This window comes from Drosophila virilis, chromosome 5 (assembly GCF_030788295.1).
Source record: "Drosophila virilis strain 15010-1051.87 chromosome 5, Dvir_AGI_RSII-ME, whole genome shotgun sequence".
NCBI lineage: Eukaryota > Metazoa > Arthropoda > Insecta > Diptera > Drosophilidae > Drosophila > Drosophila virilis.
In genome coordinates this window covers 18,109,161-18,124,804 of record NC_091547.1, presented here as the reverse complement: position 1 = coordinate 18,124,804, position 15,644 = coordinate 18,109,161, and the positions used below count along the sequence as shown (strand labels likewise).

General features: G+C 39.8%; 3 protein-coding genes across 6 annotated transcripts in view; all 3 read left to right on the top strand.

Moving 5' to 3' along the window:
- The window catches only part of tei (teiresias), a 224,460-nt gene that overhangs the window by 100,397 nt on the left and 108,419 nt on the right, over positions 1-15,644 (top strand). The gene's annotated exons all lie outside the window — the stretch shown is intronic.
- LOC116651135 (axoneme-associated protein mst101(2)-like) lies at positions 7,625-10,415 on the top strand. The gene has a single exon (XM_032437008.2). It carries the CDS (start codon positions 8,110-8,112, stop codon positions 10,267-10,269), a length of 2,160 nt encoding a protein of 719 aa, XP_032292899.2. The 5' UTR covers positions 7,625-8,109; the 3' UTR covers positions 10,270-10,415.
- Positions 10,830-15,564, top strand: LOC26530786 (axoneme-associated protein mst101(2)-like). The gene is made up of 2 exons (XM_032436925.2): positions 10,830-15,189; positions 15,294-15,564. Exons 1-2 carry the CDS (start codon positions 10,965-10,967, stop codon positions 15,314-15,316), a joined length of 4,248 nt encoding a protein of 1,415 aa, XP_032292816.1. The 5' UTR covers positions 10,830-10,964; the 3' UTR covers positions 15,317-15,564.

The following is a 15,644-nucleotide window of genomic DNA, read 5'->3' as shown; positions in this document are numbered from 1 at the left end:
CCTGATTTATGGGCCAGTCCCGAGGGTGCGTGGGGCGTGGCATCGAGTACACTGGTACCGCAACTCAAGCATCGATAATTATGAAACAATATTTGCTGTTGGCTCCTTAGACTCATAATTAAACAGCTGCAAATTTACATTTATGTTTTGTGGCTGCCGCTAATGAAACTTGCGTGCAGAATTTTAAAGGCGCCTTAAAGTGCTCGTAGCGTCGTCCTTGTCCTTGTTGGCTAATTTGGTTTCGGGGTGGCGACGTGCGGCATGTCGGCCTCCCTAGTCGCCAGGGCGAATTTAAAACAATTGCGCCGCGCGCAGCTTGGCTGCTTATACAATTTGGTGGGGTCTGGCAACGCTGCTGCCGCCATTTTGTGCTCGTTTCGCTGTCTGTGTGCGCGCATTTGTATGAGTGGTTTGTGCGTGTGCATGTCCTGCGGGAGTTTTTGCCCACATTTTTGTACGTGGCCTGCAGCCCTTTTTGCTTTACATCAGAAATGATGCTAACCACCAAGAGGTTGAGCACCAAGGTGTTTGGGGGCTGGGGCGTAGTGGTGTATGACAGCGTTTCGGGTCTGGGACTTGCCTGCGGCTCCCCAAGCAGCTTGCCAGTTAGGCTAACAGCTAGTTAGCTGCAGCTAAGTCAAAGCTTTCGGCTCAAATGTTAGCCAAAGCGTTTTTAAAGCACTTCTTACCCACTTTTACTGCCATGATAAATATAAGTGTTTATAATGTATACTGGAATGTGCCTCGTTAAAATGAATTTACAAAACTAAATTCAAGCACTCATCGTTTTTGATTTATTTATTTTTAATTTTTTCCCCTTGTCACTGTAATTTTAATGCAAATATAAATTTGATATTAAAACTTTTGACGTAACAATCATGCTCGCCAATTCAACAACCAAAAAAAATATGTAGATGAGTCGCTTTATCAACATTTTTTACGCAGCAATTTCTTTTGGCTTTGCGCCCGGGAATGCAATGCCAAACAAAAGTAGTTTAGCATTCCTTGCGGCTCGTTTGAGGGATGTTTCGATGGCTGTCTTGAGGTTTCCAGCCCTCTGCTCTGCGGGAACGACAGTCGAACCTCATGACATTTAAATTCAATATGTTAATGAGCCGGGGTCTGAAGCGGTCTGGTCGCCAGGTGTTGCATAACTTTGTGGCGACAGCTGAAGGACAGCCACAAGGTCAGTCACAAAAACTTTCAATTCGAATTTCGGGCATGTTCTGTATAAAAAAGGTTCCTATCCTGAACTATCGCAAGTTTTGTCAAAATAAATATAAATATGTATTTTGTTTTGTATTTGGCTGGTAACGTCTTTATAAAGCATAGCCCTTACGATTTTCCAAGTGATATCTTGGGACTCAAATTATTATACATTCAAATTTAATTGTAATACGGAAAAATGGATATTAGTAGAAAATATTAATTTAAACCATTATGAATATTTACAATGCTGCGTAGTTTGCTGTTAAGTAGGGTAGGGTGATCATACAAGCCGATCTAAGAGATCGATTGGATAAGACCTCCGCAGTCTCCTCTGCATATGGAGTCCTCCAATTCTACGTCTCCTTAGTTGGCGCCAGCCAGACAATCGGGATGACTTACAAGCCGCGAAATATATACGCCCGTGTCTATTTATAACGTCCCCGAGCCCGTAGGTATCATGTAAGAGGGAATACAGCGTGGGTCCCGATTTGCTAGGTAGCTAGCACAATCAAATAAAGTTGAGGGAAGAAGTATTTTCCAAAAAAAACGGTCATTTTCTCTAAAGTGTGCTCGAATTCAATTAGGACTCTTGGCATTTTAATTGAATTCGATTAAGTGTTAGTAAGAATCAGAGAATTTGACAGAAGGTACTGCTATTTAACATAACTGTCCTACTTGTATTAGGGTTGCTACTGAAAGCATGGTGTGAGACAAAAAAAGATAGTCTCTGCCGAGCATGGCCCGAGTGTGTTGTATAACGTCCAGTTTGCTATAGTGTTGAATGTTCACTAACAGTACTAAAAGTCAGAGAAGAATATAGAATGACAAGAGCATGAGTAGTATGCTCGAGGACGATGAAAATTATTGATTCTAAAAGTGGAAGTCATAGAGAACAGACGTGCTCGCTCCTAAAAATATAATTATTTTGTGACTATAACGACACTCGGGACTTGCTGTACTGCCAGTATGCCTAATTGCAAAGAAAGTGATTTCTCTGTTCCGACATCAGAAGTGGGATTAGGCGATGCCCCTCCACGAGGCAATTCTGACGATTCGTGGTCAGCTTTTGGAATCTCAAAATCGAAATATTCTTGAGATTATTAAAGCAATGCAGATGTCAAATTCAGCATCCTCAACAAAGAAGAGCATCTCGTTGCCAAAGTTCAACCCGGACATTGCAGGCGCAGATGCAAATGCCTGGTGCAAAACTGTGGACATAATACTTGACGATAATCCTATTGAGGGCAGTACACTGGTGATGACCCTCAGCGGCTCCCTAGAAGGAAGCGCCTCGCCCTGGCTTTCTCAAATATGCTATACTGGAATGAACTGGCAAATTTTAAGGAATTGTTTTTGCAACGTTTCGTGGGAATGGAAACATCGGCGGCAACTTTAATGAACATTTTTAATGGCCGACCGAATGATGGCGAATGCCTCTCCGTATATGCGAGCCGTCTTGTGACCTCACTTTTATCCAAATGGAAGACAGCGAACATGGAGGAAATTGCAGTCTCAGTTGTTTTGGCACATACATCGAAAATCGACAAAAGTCTGCAACGTATGTTATATACGACTAATATTAAAAGTCAAGACGAGATGCAACAGCATCTGAAGGCCTATGCTTATGGAAGGTCAAATGGAGGTCTACAGCCAAATATCCCAATGGAACCAGATCGCAAGAGATCGAAAACATATGGCATTAAATGTCATCATTGTGGAAACCTCGGACACAAAATGGTCGAATGTCGCAAGAGGAAGTATGAAGAAGGCAACGTGTCAAAAAACTCAGCATTACCTAAAGTTCGATCTGCCGTTACCTGCTTCAAATGTGGCGATGCTGGCCACATTGCGTCTTCATGTACGAAAGGAGTTTCTACGAGCGGTGTTGGATCACATGACAAGCGTATAAACATCTGTTGTGTGTCCGAGCCAAAAGGAATCCTGCGTCAATCTGGTGAGCTCGTTCCATTTTGTTTTGACTCTGGAGCGGAATGTACGCTCATCAGAGAGAGTTGTGCCGAGAAATTTTCCGGAAAAAGAATTAATAATTTGATAGTTTGAGGGGTATTGGAGAAAATCCTGTGTATAGCACTATGCAAATCTTGGCTACTGTTAAAATTGATCAGTACTCCTTAGAAATATTATTTCATGTAATAATGGATAAGGTTTTTGAAATACGATGTATTGATAGGCCGTGATATACTCGGATTAGGCTTTGGAGTCTCCATCGAGGCCGACAAATTTGAAATGTACAAAACCAGAAACTGTTGAATGTACTAATAAAAGTGCCAGATATAAGTTACGTAGAGCATCTGAATAACGATAGAGCATTAAGCAACACTGATAGAATCGTCTGCTAGAATTATTGCAAAACTATGCTGATAAATTTATTGAGGGTATTCCTCAAACGCGAGTGACTACGGTGAACTTGAAAATCCGCCTGCTTGACCCAAATAAAACTGTACAAGGCGTCCGTATAGGTTAAGCATAGAAGAAAAGAAGTCGTGCGAAATAAAGTAAAAGAATTGTTAGACGCAAACGTTATACGTCCTAGTTGCTCTCCATTTGCAAGCCCAATGCTGATGGTAAGAAAGAAAAATGGAACCGATCGACCTATGTGTCGATTATCGGGAACTGAATGCTAATACGGTCGCTGACAAATATCCGCCTGCCTTTGATTTCTGATCAAATTATAGACTGAGTGAAGGCAAATATTTCTCCAGTTTAGACATGGCAAGTGGTTTTTTACCAAGTTCCAATACACCCAGACTCTATCGAGCGCACTGCTTTTGTCACGCCAGAAGGACAGTATGAATTTTGGCCATGCCTTTTGGATTAAAAAATGCTTCCTCGATTTTCCAGCGCGCAATCGTGGAGAGCATTGGGTGATTTGGCTCAAACGTATGCCATCGTCTATATAGATGACGTGTTAATTCTAGCGAAGACAAAGGAAGAGGCACTTGAAAGGCTACAAACGGTCTTGGAAAACTTGTCTAGAGCTGGATTCTCATTTAACATTACAAAATGCTCGTTCTTGAAAACAAGCATAGAATATTTAGGATACTTGGTTGAAGCGGGTCAAATTCGACCAAATCCACGCAAGATACAAGCGTTGGCCGAATTGCCGTCACCGCAGTCAGTAACGCAGGTGCGACAATTCATAGGCCTAGCCTCGTATTTTAGGCAATTCGTACCAAAATTTTCTGAGCAGATGAAAGCTTTATATAATCTCACCTCCAAGAATAATAAATTTGTCTGGAAGCCGGAATATGAGGAAATTCGTCAAAAAATCGTATCAATTTTGACTAATGACTCCGTTTTGACAATTTTCGATCCACTAAAGCCAATTGAATTACATACAGACGCAAGTTCTATTGGATATGGTGCTATTTTAATGCACAAGATAGAAAATAGACCCAGAGTCATTGAATATTACAGCAAATGTACGACAATGGCTGAAGCAAAATATCATTCATACGAGCTTGAGACCCTCGCAGTTTACAACGCAGTAAGACACTTCCGCCATTATTTACATGGTCAAAAATTATTGTGCATACAGATTGCAACTCCCTGAAAGCAAGTATCAAAAAAATTAACCTTACCCCAAGGGTACATAGATGGTGGGCATATCTGCAATCATTTGATTTCAGCATTGAATACAGGAAGGGAGAACGCATGTTACATGCTGATTTTTTCTCGCGCAATCCGTTGCCTACTGATTATAAATCCTCAGCGAAAACGGTTGAAATGCACATAAACCTAGCTGAGATAACCGACGATTGGCTTCTAGCCGAACAGCAACGAGATTCTGACATTGCTTCCATAACCTTAAAATTGCGAAACCATAAGATGGGAGAAGCTATCTCAGCGTCGTACGAATTGAGAGCAGGAGTATTATATCGAAGGATTCAAAGAAATGGCAGCACAAAATGTTTGCCTGTAATACCTAGAGCCTTTAGATGGTCAGTCATTAACAATGTTCACGAAGCCATAATGCATTTAGGGTGGAAGAAAACTCTAGACAAAATGTATGCCAACTACTGGTTCGAGAAGATGTCTAAGTATGTGAAAAAGTTTGTAGAAAATTGCATTACCTGTAGAGTGTCAAAACCACCATCTGGTAAGCTACAAATAGAAATGCACCCGATTCCTAAAGATGACATACCCTGGCACACTGTGCATATTGATATAACCGGAAAATTAAGTGGCAAAAACGACTTAAAAGAGTACATCATAGTTCAAGTTGATGCATTCACAAAATTTGTTCACCTTCAACATACGCTGAACCTTAATACGGAAAACTGCATTAAGGCAGTCAAAGAAACTGTTGCACTATTCGGAGTGCCGGCACGCATCATAGCTGATCAGGGTAAATGTTTTGCTAGCACAAGGTTTAGGGAATTTTGTTCTTCGCAGAAGATAGGTTTACACCTGATTGCGACGGGCGCCAGTCGAGCAAACGGCCAAGTAGAGCGTGTCATGAGCACCTTGAAGAGCATGCTCACAGCGGTTGAGAGTAGTCAGCGATCCTGGCAAGACGCTTTAAAAGACATACAGCTGGCAATAAATTGCACGACAAATCGTGTAACGAAATATAGTCCGTTAGAATTGCTAATCGGTAAAGAGGCAAGGCCGTTAGGAATGATAACAATATCAGATGAAAAAACAATTGATAAAGATTTAATAAGAGCACAAGCGAAAGATAACATGGTGAATAACGCTAAATATGATAAGGCTAGGTTTGATAAAAATAAAGCAAAAATTGTAAAATATAAGCTTGGTGATCATGTCCTACTCAAGAGGGAAGAACGAAATCAAACGAAGTTAGATCCCAAGTTTAAGGGACCTTTTGAGATAATCGAAATACTTGATGGAGACAGATATTTATTAAAGTCATTGACGAGTAAGCGCACGTTTAAGTATGCACATGAGTATTTGCGAGCTTTTCCAAGCAACAATGTATCGGAGGAGTTGATAGATTTGAGAGATGATGAGTGTGACAATGTTGAGGACATTGCTCAAGACACTGTGGCACTAAGAGAGAGTGCGGTTGGGCTCATACACGATGGCTAAGACCGCACCATAATACTCACGCCGTGCACAAGTGCTCGATCATGGCGTGCTGAAGCGGGTGATATTATGGCGGGGGTCAGAGGTTGAAAGACCTGTATGGATCCGCTCCATGTTATCGTTGCTGGGCAGCAAGAGCCTATAGACGTGTGATGACAGAACAACAACAAAAAAAAAAAAAAAAAAAAAAAAAAATAAAAAAAAATAAAACCTACAATGACCGATGATACTGCTGTTTGTAAAGCTATTCTTAAAGTAAAGTAATGACTAATAAATTTTACCCAACAATTTTGACTATGGCATGATCTAAGCGAAATGTACACACGAGGACGTGTGAAATGTCAGGAAGGCCGTGTCGTGTATCCAATAAATTATTGTGAGTATTATTTTGAATGCTAACGATTAAGTGTTAGTAAGAATCAGAGAATTTGACAGAAGGTACTGCTATTTAACATAACTGTCCTACTTGTATTAGGGTTGCTACTGAAAGCATGGTGTGAGACAAAAAAGATAGTCTCTGCCGAGCATGGCCCGAGTGTGTTGTATAACGTCCAGTTTGCTATAGTGTTGAATGTTCACTAACAGTACTAAAAGTCAGAGAAGAATATAGAATGACAAGAGCATGAGTAGTATGCTCGAGGACGATGAAAATTATTGATTCTAAAAGTGGAAGTCATAGAGAACAGACGTGCTCGCTCCTAAAAATATAATTATTTTGTGACTATAACGACACTCGGGACTTGCTGTACTGCCAGTATGCCTAATTGCAAAGAAAGTGATTTCTCTGTTCCGACATATATATATAAAGTATCTTTCATTTTATAGCTATCGCAACCTTCCCGCTACCAACACATATCTATAAGTTAAGTAAATAAACAAATTTGTATTGCCCACCAATTTAAGCCACAATTAAAATGCAATTGACATTTTGAGATTGTACAAATATTCAATGGGATATATTGAAAAATTGGATTTGTATTTTATTCTGTGCTGTGCGCATGTTCTGCTATTTAAATTAGTTAATTTTTCAGTATCGAATAGTTGTTGGTTTTGCTGTTGAGCCATTAGAGACGATTGCAAGTAGTGATACGAGTTCGAGTCCTATTAAGGGCACGAGATTTTTGTAAGTTTATTTTTATTAACGCTAGAGCAAACGAGCACGTAGCGTGAGCGGCATATGGAGTTGGTAGAAGAGGATTCAGGGCACCTCCTAGTCGGAAACTCCTGACTTGAGCCTCTTGTGTTATATGCTACATTTGAATGACAGAAACGATACGGCCCGCTGTGTACAAATGGGAGCAAGTCCTATTGCAAAGTTTACAAATAATGGGACAATTCAAAATTTTTAAAATCTACACAGTCAAAAAAAAATTCAGGCATCTCACTTAGTTTATTTTAGAGCTCCAATTATGTCAAAATTTTAGCCAAAACTGTAAATAAAATAAGCCAAAATTTACACTACATCTAGTAAAGACATTTGGTATAGTTTGGTTAATTGGTCCACAAAATTTTAGAATCCACCGACTATGTTTTTTGGTCGCTTTACTACCATTTTTTCTGCGAAAAGCCCTCACCAGAGGCGTTTCCATCATAACCGACTATGAGGAGCGAACGCATCTACCGAGGGCCTCGTTAAACAACTTTCAGAGATTTCCCTTTAGTAGTAAATGTGGTTCTGGTACTGGTTCTTCGGATACAGAACACATCAACATAGAGGAGAAAGTGAATTGTAACAAGGAAAATGATGCGGGGAAAAAGACAGATGAGGAAAAGCTAAAGATATTCGAGACATTATGTTTGGCGGAAAAAAAGAAAGCTTTGGATAAGGAGATGCAGAGCATGAGCAAGGAGGAACAAATGGTACTAAAAGGTATGATGCAGTGCATGGAAAAAGGCATGAAAAAGGCATGTAAGACAGGAGCCGAGCAGAGGCTCAAAGAAGAAAAAGATCTTGAACATCAGTGTGCCCAATTGGCTAAAAAAGATAAAATCAGAAAGTTGTTGGGACAGTGTAAGAAGCAAAAGGCCGAGCATCAGGAATCTGGCAAATCAAAAGCAGCCTCTTGCAAACAATCCTTGAAAAAATCGCCGAAAGATGCTTCCAAAAAAGAGAAAAATGACGATGCGGTAAAAAAAGATGACAAAGCACAGAAAAAAATAGAAAACGAAGAAAAAACAAAGGTAAAAAATCAAAAAGCCGAGCATCGTGAATCTGGCAAAACAAAAATAGCCTCTTGCAAAGAATCCCTGAAAAAATCGCCGAAAGATGCGTCCAAAAATGAGAAAAAAGACGGTGCGGAAAAAAAAGATGACAAACCACAGAAAAAAATAGAAAGCGAAGAAAAAACAAAGGTAAAACAACAAAATCAAGACAAAATGGCCGATAAAGCGAAAGATAGTTGCCAAAAAGATTCAGCAAAATCGGTGGAGGCTGAATCGTCAAATAAAGATAAAAGTGATAAGCCCGAACTGTGTCAGGAAAACGTGGATCCAATAGAAAATATATGTCTCTACTTAAAATTGTGTAAAACTAAGGAACCGACCGAAAAATCGGACAGTCCAAAAGAGCAATACTTACTGAAACTAAAGAAATGCATTCGCAAAGAGTGGGCCGATATCTGTGAGACTCGTAAAAGCCTAACAAAAGAAGAGCAGGAAAAGCTTACACTTTCTCACAAGTGCTTTGCCGCTCAAATAAAGGATATGTGCAAAATAAAGGTATTGAACGAGATGTGTGGCACATCTGCAGAACCAAACTCGGAATGTAAGCTCGATAAAAAACAGCAGGATGATCAAGGAGATCGAGCGCAGCAGAACGAGTGTAAACAGACAGCTGAAAATACGGAGGCTCAAAAGAAAAAGACAGACGCGGGGGATCCTAAGAAACCGTGTGAGAACATGCCTAAAAAAAATCAGAATGACGATAAGGCTCAAAAAAAAAAACCAGAGAAACAGATTAAAACAGAGGAAGCTAAGAAAATAAAGTGCGAGGCAGAGGCTCAACAGAAACAGCAAGGCGAGTGTATGGGGGAAGCTTTTCAGAATCAATCTAAGGGGGCAGATAAAACGGAAAATCAAGGTGATCGTACAAACGAAAAAAGTTGTCAGGAAGAACTTAATAAACAATGCCAAAAGTCAGCTCACATGAAAAAACAAGATGCGAGCAACAAGAAAAAAACAAAAAAGGATGATGCTCCAAAGAAAATGTGCGAAAAGGAAGCCGCACAGAAAACGCGTAAAGAAGCGGCTCCCAAGAAAAATAAAGAACAGAAAAATAAAGAAGAGGATGCAGTAAGGAAAGAAGCTGAAGAGGCTCTTAAAAAAGAAGAGGCGGCTCTAAAGAATAAGTGTGAGGAGGCGGCAAGAAGGAGAAAGCAGGAAGAGGAAGCGCTTAATAAACTGAAAGAAGAAGAGGCTAATAAAAAGAAAGCAGAAGAAGCAGCTTTCAGGAAAAAGCAAGAAGATGAAGCTCTTAAAAAAAAGACAGAAGAAGATGCCCTAATGGCAAAGGAAGCAGAAAAGGCTCAAAAAAGAAGAGAAGATGCCGATGCTCTAAAGAAAAATTGCAACGAAGCAACTTTACGCAAAACGCTGATGTCACTTAAGAAAACGTGCGAGGACAAGCTTCTTAAGAAAAGCCAAGAAAAGGAGGAGCTTAAAAAACTGTGCGAAGAGGCGAGTCAAAAGCAAAAAGAAAAGGCCCAAGAAAAAAAGATGGAAGAAGAGGCTCTTAGAAAAAAGCTGGAGGAATCTCTTAATCAAGAAGAGGCTCTTAAAAAAGCTAAAGAAGATGAGGATCTAAAGAGAAAGGCAGAAGAGACAATTTTGAAGAAAAACAATGAACAGGACTCTCTGCAAAAGAAATTTGACGACCTCAAGAGAAAATGTGAACAGGAGTCTCATCAGAAAAAGCGCGAAGAAGAGGCTCTTAAAAAAAATAAACAGAAAGATGCCGCAACTAAGGGGTGTGAATGCGATCCATTCAAATAACCGAATGATACGCTGAAAATATAGTCAAGTAGCCCTCACGCCATGGATTATATACATTTTTTTTAAATAAAAACTTGTTCCTTTTAACGTAAATATCTCAAAATCAGGTAGATGAATAAAGTCGGTTGTTAATTTGGAGCCAATAACATCCATTAATATTTTATTACCAATTGTGTAAACATGAAAAGTGGGAAGCGATGTTGCTGTTTTTTTTTAGCGTTTTTGCTTGTATTGGAACAACAACTGGATATAGTATGTATCGGGTATTGACGGATGTTTCTTAATTGCATCTGCTTAAAATACAAATAAGCGGTAAATAAAATAATTAAAGGATTCTATGAAATGCATGCTACTCATTTAGATTAGCTTAAAAAGTTTCCTGCATTTTCCAAAATTAATTTACTTATATTAAAGGCTGAGAATCAAAGAAAGGGAATAAATGGGATCTTTATTTTTATTGTACAATTATTTTTCCGTGCTAACTAACCTGTTTATATGCATATCTAGTACTCATTTCAAAAAGTGTATAGTTTAATATTTGAAAAGCAGCTCAGTTACAATTAGACTAGTGTACGAAACAGTTTTTTTTCGGGCCTCAATAATGTCAAAATTTTAGCCACAACAATTTCTTGGACTACATAAAATTTTATTATTTTCGTTATTTGCGGCGTCAAAATTTAAATAAGGCCTACAGCATGTCTTTTAATAGGTTTACATCCATTTATGTCCGTAAGTCCGTTTTGAGAAGCATTTTTCTGCTTACGGGCTATTTGGATCGAATGCGTTTGCCGAGGACTTCGATAAAGTTCATGCAACGCGTGAGCTTTTGTAAAAAATCGGATTCTTCGGATTCCTCTGAAGACAAGCCAAATCCTTGTGAATACTACACGAAATTAATGGATAAAAAGCGAGAAGAAAAGGAGAAGCTAGAAGCGGCCTGCAAGAAGCTGAAAGAAAAAGAAAAACTTAAGAAATATGAGGAAAAATGTATGAAAAGTCAAAAGAAGCTTCTGGATGACGCAATGCATTGTATGGACCAGAAGGAAAAAAAATTAATGGAAAGTATGATGGAATGTTTGACAAGAGGCATGAAGAAGGCGTGTAAAAAACTAGCTCATAAGAAGCTTTGCAATGATAAAGAACTTGAAAACAAATTGGCAATGATGGCTAAAAATGATAAGATCAAGAAATTATTGAGGCATTGCGAGAAAAAAAAGTCTGCTGAGGAAAAGGACTCAAAAAAATCGTCTAAAAAACCGAAGGAGCTTAAATCAAAGAAAGGGAGGAAGGGAAGTAAGGAAGGTACCGTAAGAAAAGATGGTAATGGAAGCCAAAAAGAGAAAGATCAAAGCCAGCAAAAAGAAACATCGAAAAACAAGTCAAAAACGGAGAAGGTTAAAGAAAAAGTAAAGGATCAAATAAGTAAGGAAAAGTCTAAAAAACAAAACGGAGGTGATGACTTGGAACAAAGCGATCCAATAGAATCTATATGCTGTAAATTGGCAAATAAGGAGAATCCGTTTGATAACTCCGATGGGCCTAAAAATCAATTTACTTTGAAATTAGAGAAATGTATTCAAAAAGAGTGGGAAGATATCTGTCAGTGTCGGAATGCACTAAGCAATAGTGAAAAGATGCAGCTAGCCCGATCTCACAAATGCATGTCGCAGCTTGTTAAAGAGAAATGTAGAAAGAAAGTGTTGACAGAAATGTGCGCGGAAAGTGTAACAGTAAAGCCTAAGAATAGAAAGGACGTACATCCAAAGAAAACGAGTAATGAATCGGAAGGAACGAATGCTGATCAGGACGAATGTGAAAAGATTCAACAACGGAAGGCGTTAGAAGAAGAGGCGATGAAATTAAAAAACGAGGAGGAAGCTTTTATTAAAGGTGAAATCGAAAAAGTTAAGAAAAAGTGCATGGAAGAGGCCCTTAAGAAACAATGTGAAGAGGAGGCCCTTAGGAAAAAATGTGAGGAGGAGGCTTTACGCAAAAAGTGTAAAGAGGCGGCTAATAAGAATCAAGAAGAGGGGGCCCAAAATAAGAAGGAAGACGATCCCCAAAAGAAGGAGCAAGAAGCCCAAAAGAAAAATTGCGAGGAGGAGGCTTTAAAGAAAAAGTGCGAAGTAGAGAAAGAAGAACAGGAGAAAGAAGCTCTTAAGGCAAAGTGCGAGGAGGCAGCTCTCAGAAAAAAATGCGCATTGAAAAAAATACAAGACGAAGCTTTACAGAAACAACAAGAGGCCCAAAAGAAAAAGGCGGAAGAGGATGCTCTCAGAAAAAGGTGCCAAATGAAAAAAATTCAAGACGCTGCTGAAAAGAAGAAACAAGAAGAGGAGGCTCAAAAGAAAAAGTGCCAAGAACTTGAGAAAAAGGCGAAAGAGGAAGCTCTTAGAAAAAGGTGCGAAATGAAAAAAATTAAAGACGCCGCTGAAAAGAAGAAACAAGAAGAAGAGGCACTAAAGAAAAAGTGCGAAGAGGAAGCTCAACAGAAAAAATGCCAAGAACTTAAGAAAAAGGAGGAAGAGGACGCTCTCAGAAAAAGGTGCGAAATGAAAAAAATTAAAGACGCCGCTGAAAAGAAGAAACAAGAAGAGGAGGCTCAAAAGAAAAAGTGCGAAGAGGAAGCTCTACAGAAAAAGTGCCAAGAACTTAAGAAAAAGGCGGAAGAGGACGCTCTTAGGAAAAGGTGCCAAATGAAAAAAATTCAAGACGCCGCAGAAAAGAAGAAACAAGAAGAGGAGGCTCAAAAGAAAAAGTGCGAAGAGGAAGCTCTACAGAAAAAGTGCCAAGAACTTAAGAAAAAGGCGGAAGAGGACTCTCTTAGGAAAAGGTGCCAAATGAAAAAAATTCAAGACGCCGCAGAAAAGAAGAAACAAGAAGAGGAGGCTCAAAAGAAAAAGTGCGAAGAGGAAGCTATAAAGAAAAAGGAAGAGGCTCTTAAAAAGAAATGCGAAGAGGAAGAACAAAAGAAAAAGTGCCAAGAACTTGAGAAAAAGGCGAAAGAGGACGCTCTCAGAAAAAGGTGTGAAATGAAAAAACTTCAAGACGCCGCTGAAAAGAAGAAACAAGAAGACGAGGCTCAAAAGAAAAGGTGCGAAGAGGAAGCTCTTAAGAAAAAAGAAGAGGCTCTAAAAAATAAATGCGAAGCGGAAGCTCAGCAGAAAAAGTGCCAAGAACTTAAGAAAAAGGCGGAAGAGGACGCTCTCAGAAAAAGGTGTGAAATGAAAAAAATTCAAGATGCCGCTGATAAGAAGAAACAAGAAGAAGAGGCTCTAAAAAAGAAATGCGAAGAGGAAGCTCAGCAGAAAAAGTGCCAAGAACTCAAGAAAAAGGAGGAAGAGGACGCTCTCAGAAAAAGGTGCGAAATGAAAAAAATTCAAGATGCCGCTGATAAGAAGAAACAAGAAGAGGCTCTAAAAAAGAAATGCGAAGAGGAAGCTCAGCAGAAAAAGTGCCAAGAACTTAAGAAAAAGGAGGAAGAGGACGCTCTCAGAAAAAGGTGCGAAATGAAAAAAACTCAAGATGCCGCTGAAAAGAAAAAACAAGAAGAGGAGGCTCAAAAGAAAAAGTGCGAAGAGGAAGCTCTAAAGAAAAAGGAAGAGGCTCTAAAAAAGAAATGCGAAGAGGAAGCTCTACGAAAAAAGTGTCAAGAACTTAAAAAAAAAGTGGAAGAGATGGCTGTCAAGGAAAAGTGCACAATGAAAAAAAAGCAAGAAACCTCTGGAGAGAAACAAAAAGATGCTCAGATTAGAGAGGAAATAGAGGCTCTAAGGAAAAAATGCGAACAGGAAGTTTTAGAGCAAAAGTGCCAAGAATTGAAGAAAAAGATGGAAGAGATGGCTTTCAAGGAAGAGTGTGCCATGAAAAAACCGCAAGACAGTGCTAGTAATAATCAAAAAGATGCTCAAATTAAAAAGGAATCAGAGGCTCTAAAAGAAAAATGCGAAGCGGAAGCTTTACAGAAAAAGTGCCAAGAACTCAAGAAAAAGGTGGAGGAGATGGCCCTCAGGAAAAGGTGTGAATTGAAAAAAATGCAAGACGCCGCTAAAAACAAGAAACAAGAGGAGAGTCAAAAGAAAAATTGCGAAGCAGATGCTCCGAGCACAAAAAATAATGAAGCCGAGCCTCTAAACGAGTGCGAGAATGCGGTTCAGAAGAAGAGCGAGGAAGAGGCTCAAAAACTAAATCCTACTTCATTTCGCTCAATTCTTTACAAAACACTAGAGAAACAAGAATTTCAGCCCGGTAATAAGGTGTCTGTCATTGGTGCTGGGGCCGTGGGCATGGGTTGTGCCATTGCCTTGCTTGCCAAGGGTATCACCAATAACATAGCTCTCTACGACTTGAAGAAGGACTTGTGTGCTGCAGAGTGCATGGACCTGGAACATGGATCACTTTTTCTTAATAATTGCAATATTGACCACTGCACCAGCGTCGAGTGCACCAAAGATTCGAGAGTGGTAGTTGTAACAGCTGGAGTTCGCTGTAATCAAAACGAGTCGCGATTGAAAGTGGCCCAAAAATCAGCGGGCATTATAAAAGAAATTGTTCCTGAGCTAGTTAAGCAAAGCCCCAAAGGAGTCTTCATCATTGTATCAAACCCAGCAGATGTAATGGCCTGGGTAGCCCGTAAAGTAACCAAACTGCCCTATGAGCGCTGTTTTAGTCCTGGATGTCACTTGGATACCGCCCGATTCCGCATGTTTATTGCGCAGCTGGTGCGGGTGTCGACGCGTTCGGTGCATGGATTCGTGCTGGGCGAGCATGGAGATAGCTCTGTGCCATTGTGGTCCTCCGTAACCGTGGGAGGTACCCGACTGCAGAATATGCTTCCTACCATTGGCACCGATAAAGATCCGATGCGCTGGTCAAATGTGCATGAGAGCGTGGTGGATTCGGCCTTCAAAGTAATCGCGGGTAAGGGTTATACTAATTGGGCCATTGGCCTCACCGTTACAGACGTTGTGTCTGCCATTTTTGAAAACAGCAATCGAATCATGTCATTGTCAACTAATGCCCAGGGCATGTGTGGAATCGACGATGAAGTGTTTCTATCCCTGCCATGTATTGTCAACCAGTGTGGACTGTATGGTGTAATACATCCTCAGCTTTCCGGTTGGGAGGAAAGAAGGCTCAAAAGGTCCGCAGACGTATTGCTGGACGCACAGAAAACAATTAAACTGTAGCAAAAAATGAACCGAGCCTTCAGTTAAGTTTAATATCCTTAATAAATATATAGTTTGCTTGGTTTTGGCACAGCTTTATACCTGCTGCCCATAAAACCCTTTAAAATGATCGTTGTTTTTTTTTTTTTGCCACGGCAAGGTCAAAAAGAGAAAAGAAATCAAGATTTAGTCTATGCTAGCTAAGTT

What these genes read in the sequence shown, in the direction of transcription:
- LOC116651135 (XM_032437008.2), top strand. Translation starts at nt 8,110, where the DNA reads ATGCAGAGCATGAGCAAGGAGGAACAAATGGTACTAAAAGGTATGATG.
- LOC26530786 (XM_032436925.2), top strand. Translation starts at nt 10,965, where the DNA reads ATGTCTTTTAATAGGTTTACATCCATTTATGTCCGTAAGTCCGTTTTG. An exon ending in GGCCTTCAAAGTAATCGCGG is followed by an intron (nt 15,190 to 15,293) that starts GTAAGGGTTATA and finishes ACTAATGCCCAG; the next exon opens with GGCATGTGTGGAATCGACGA.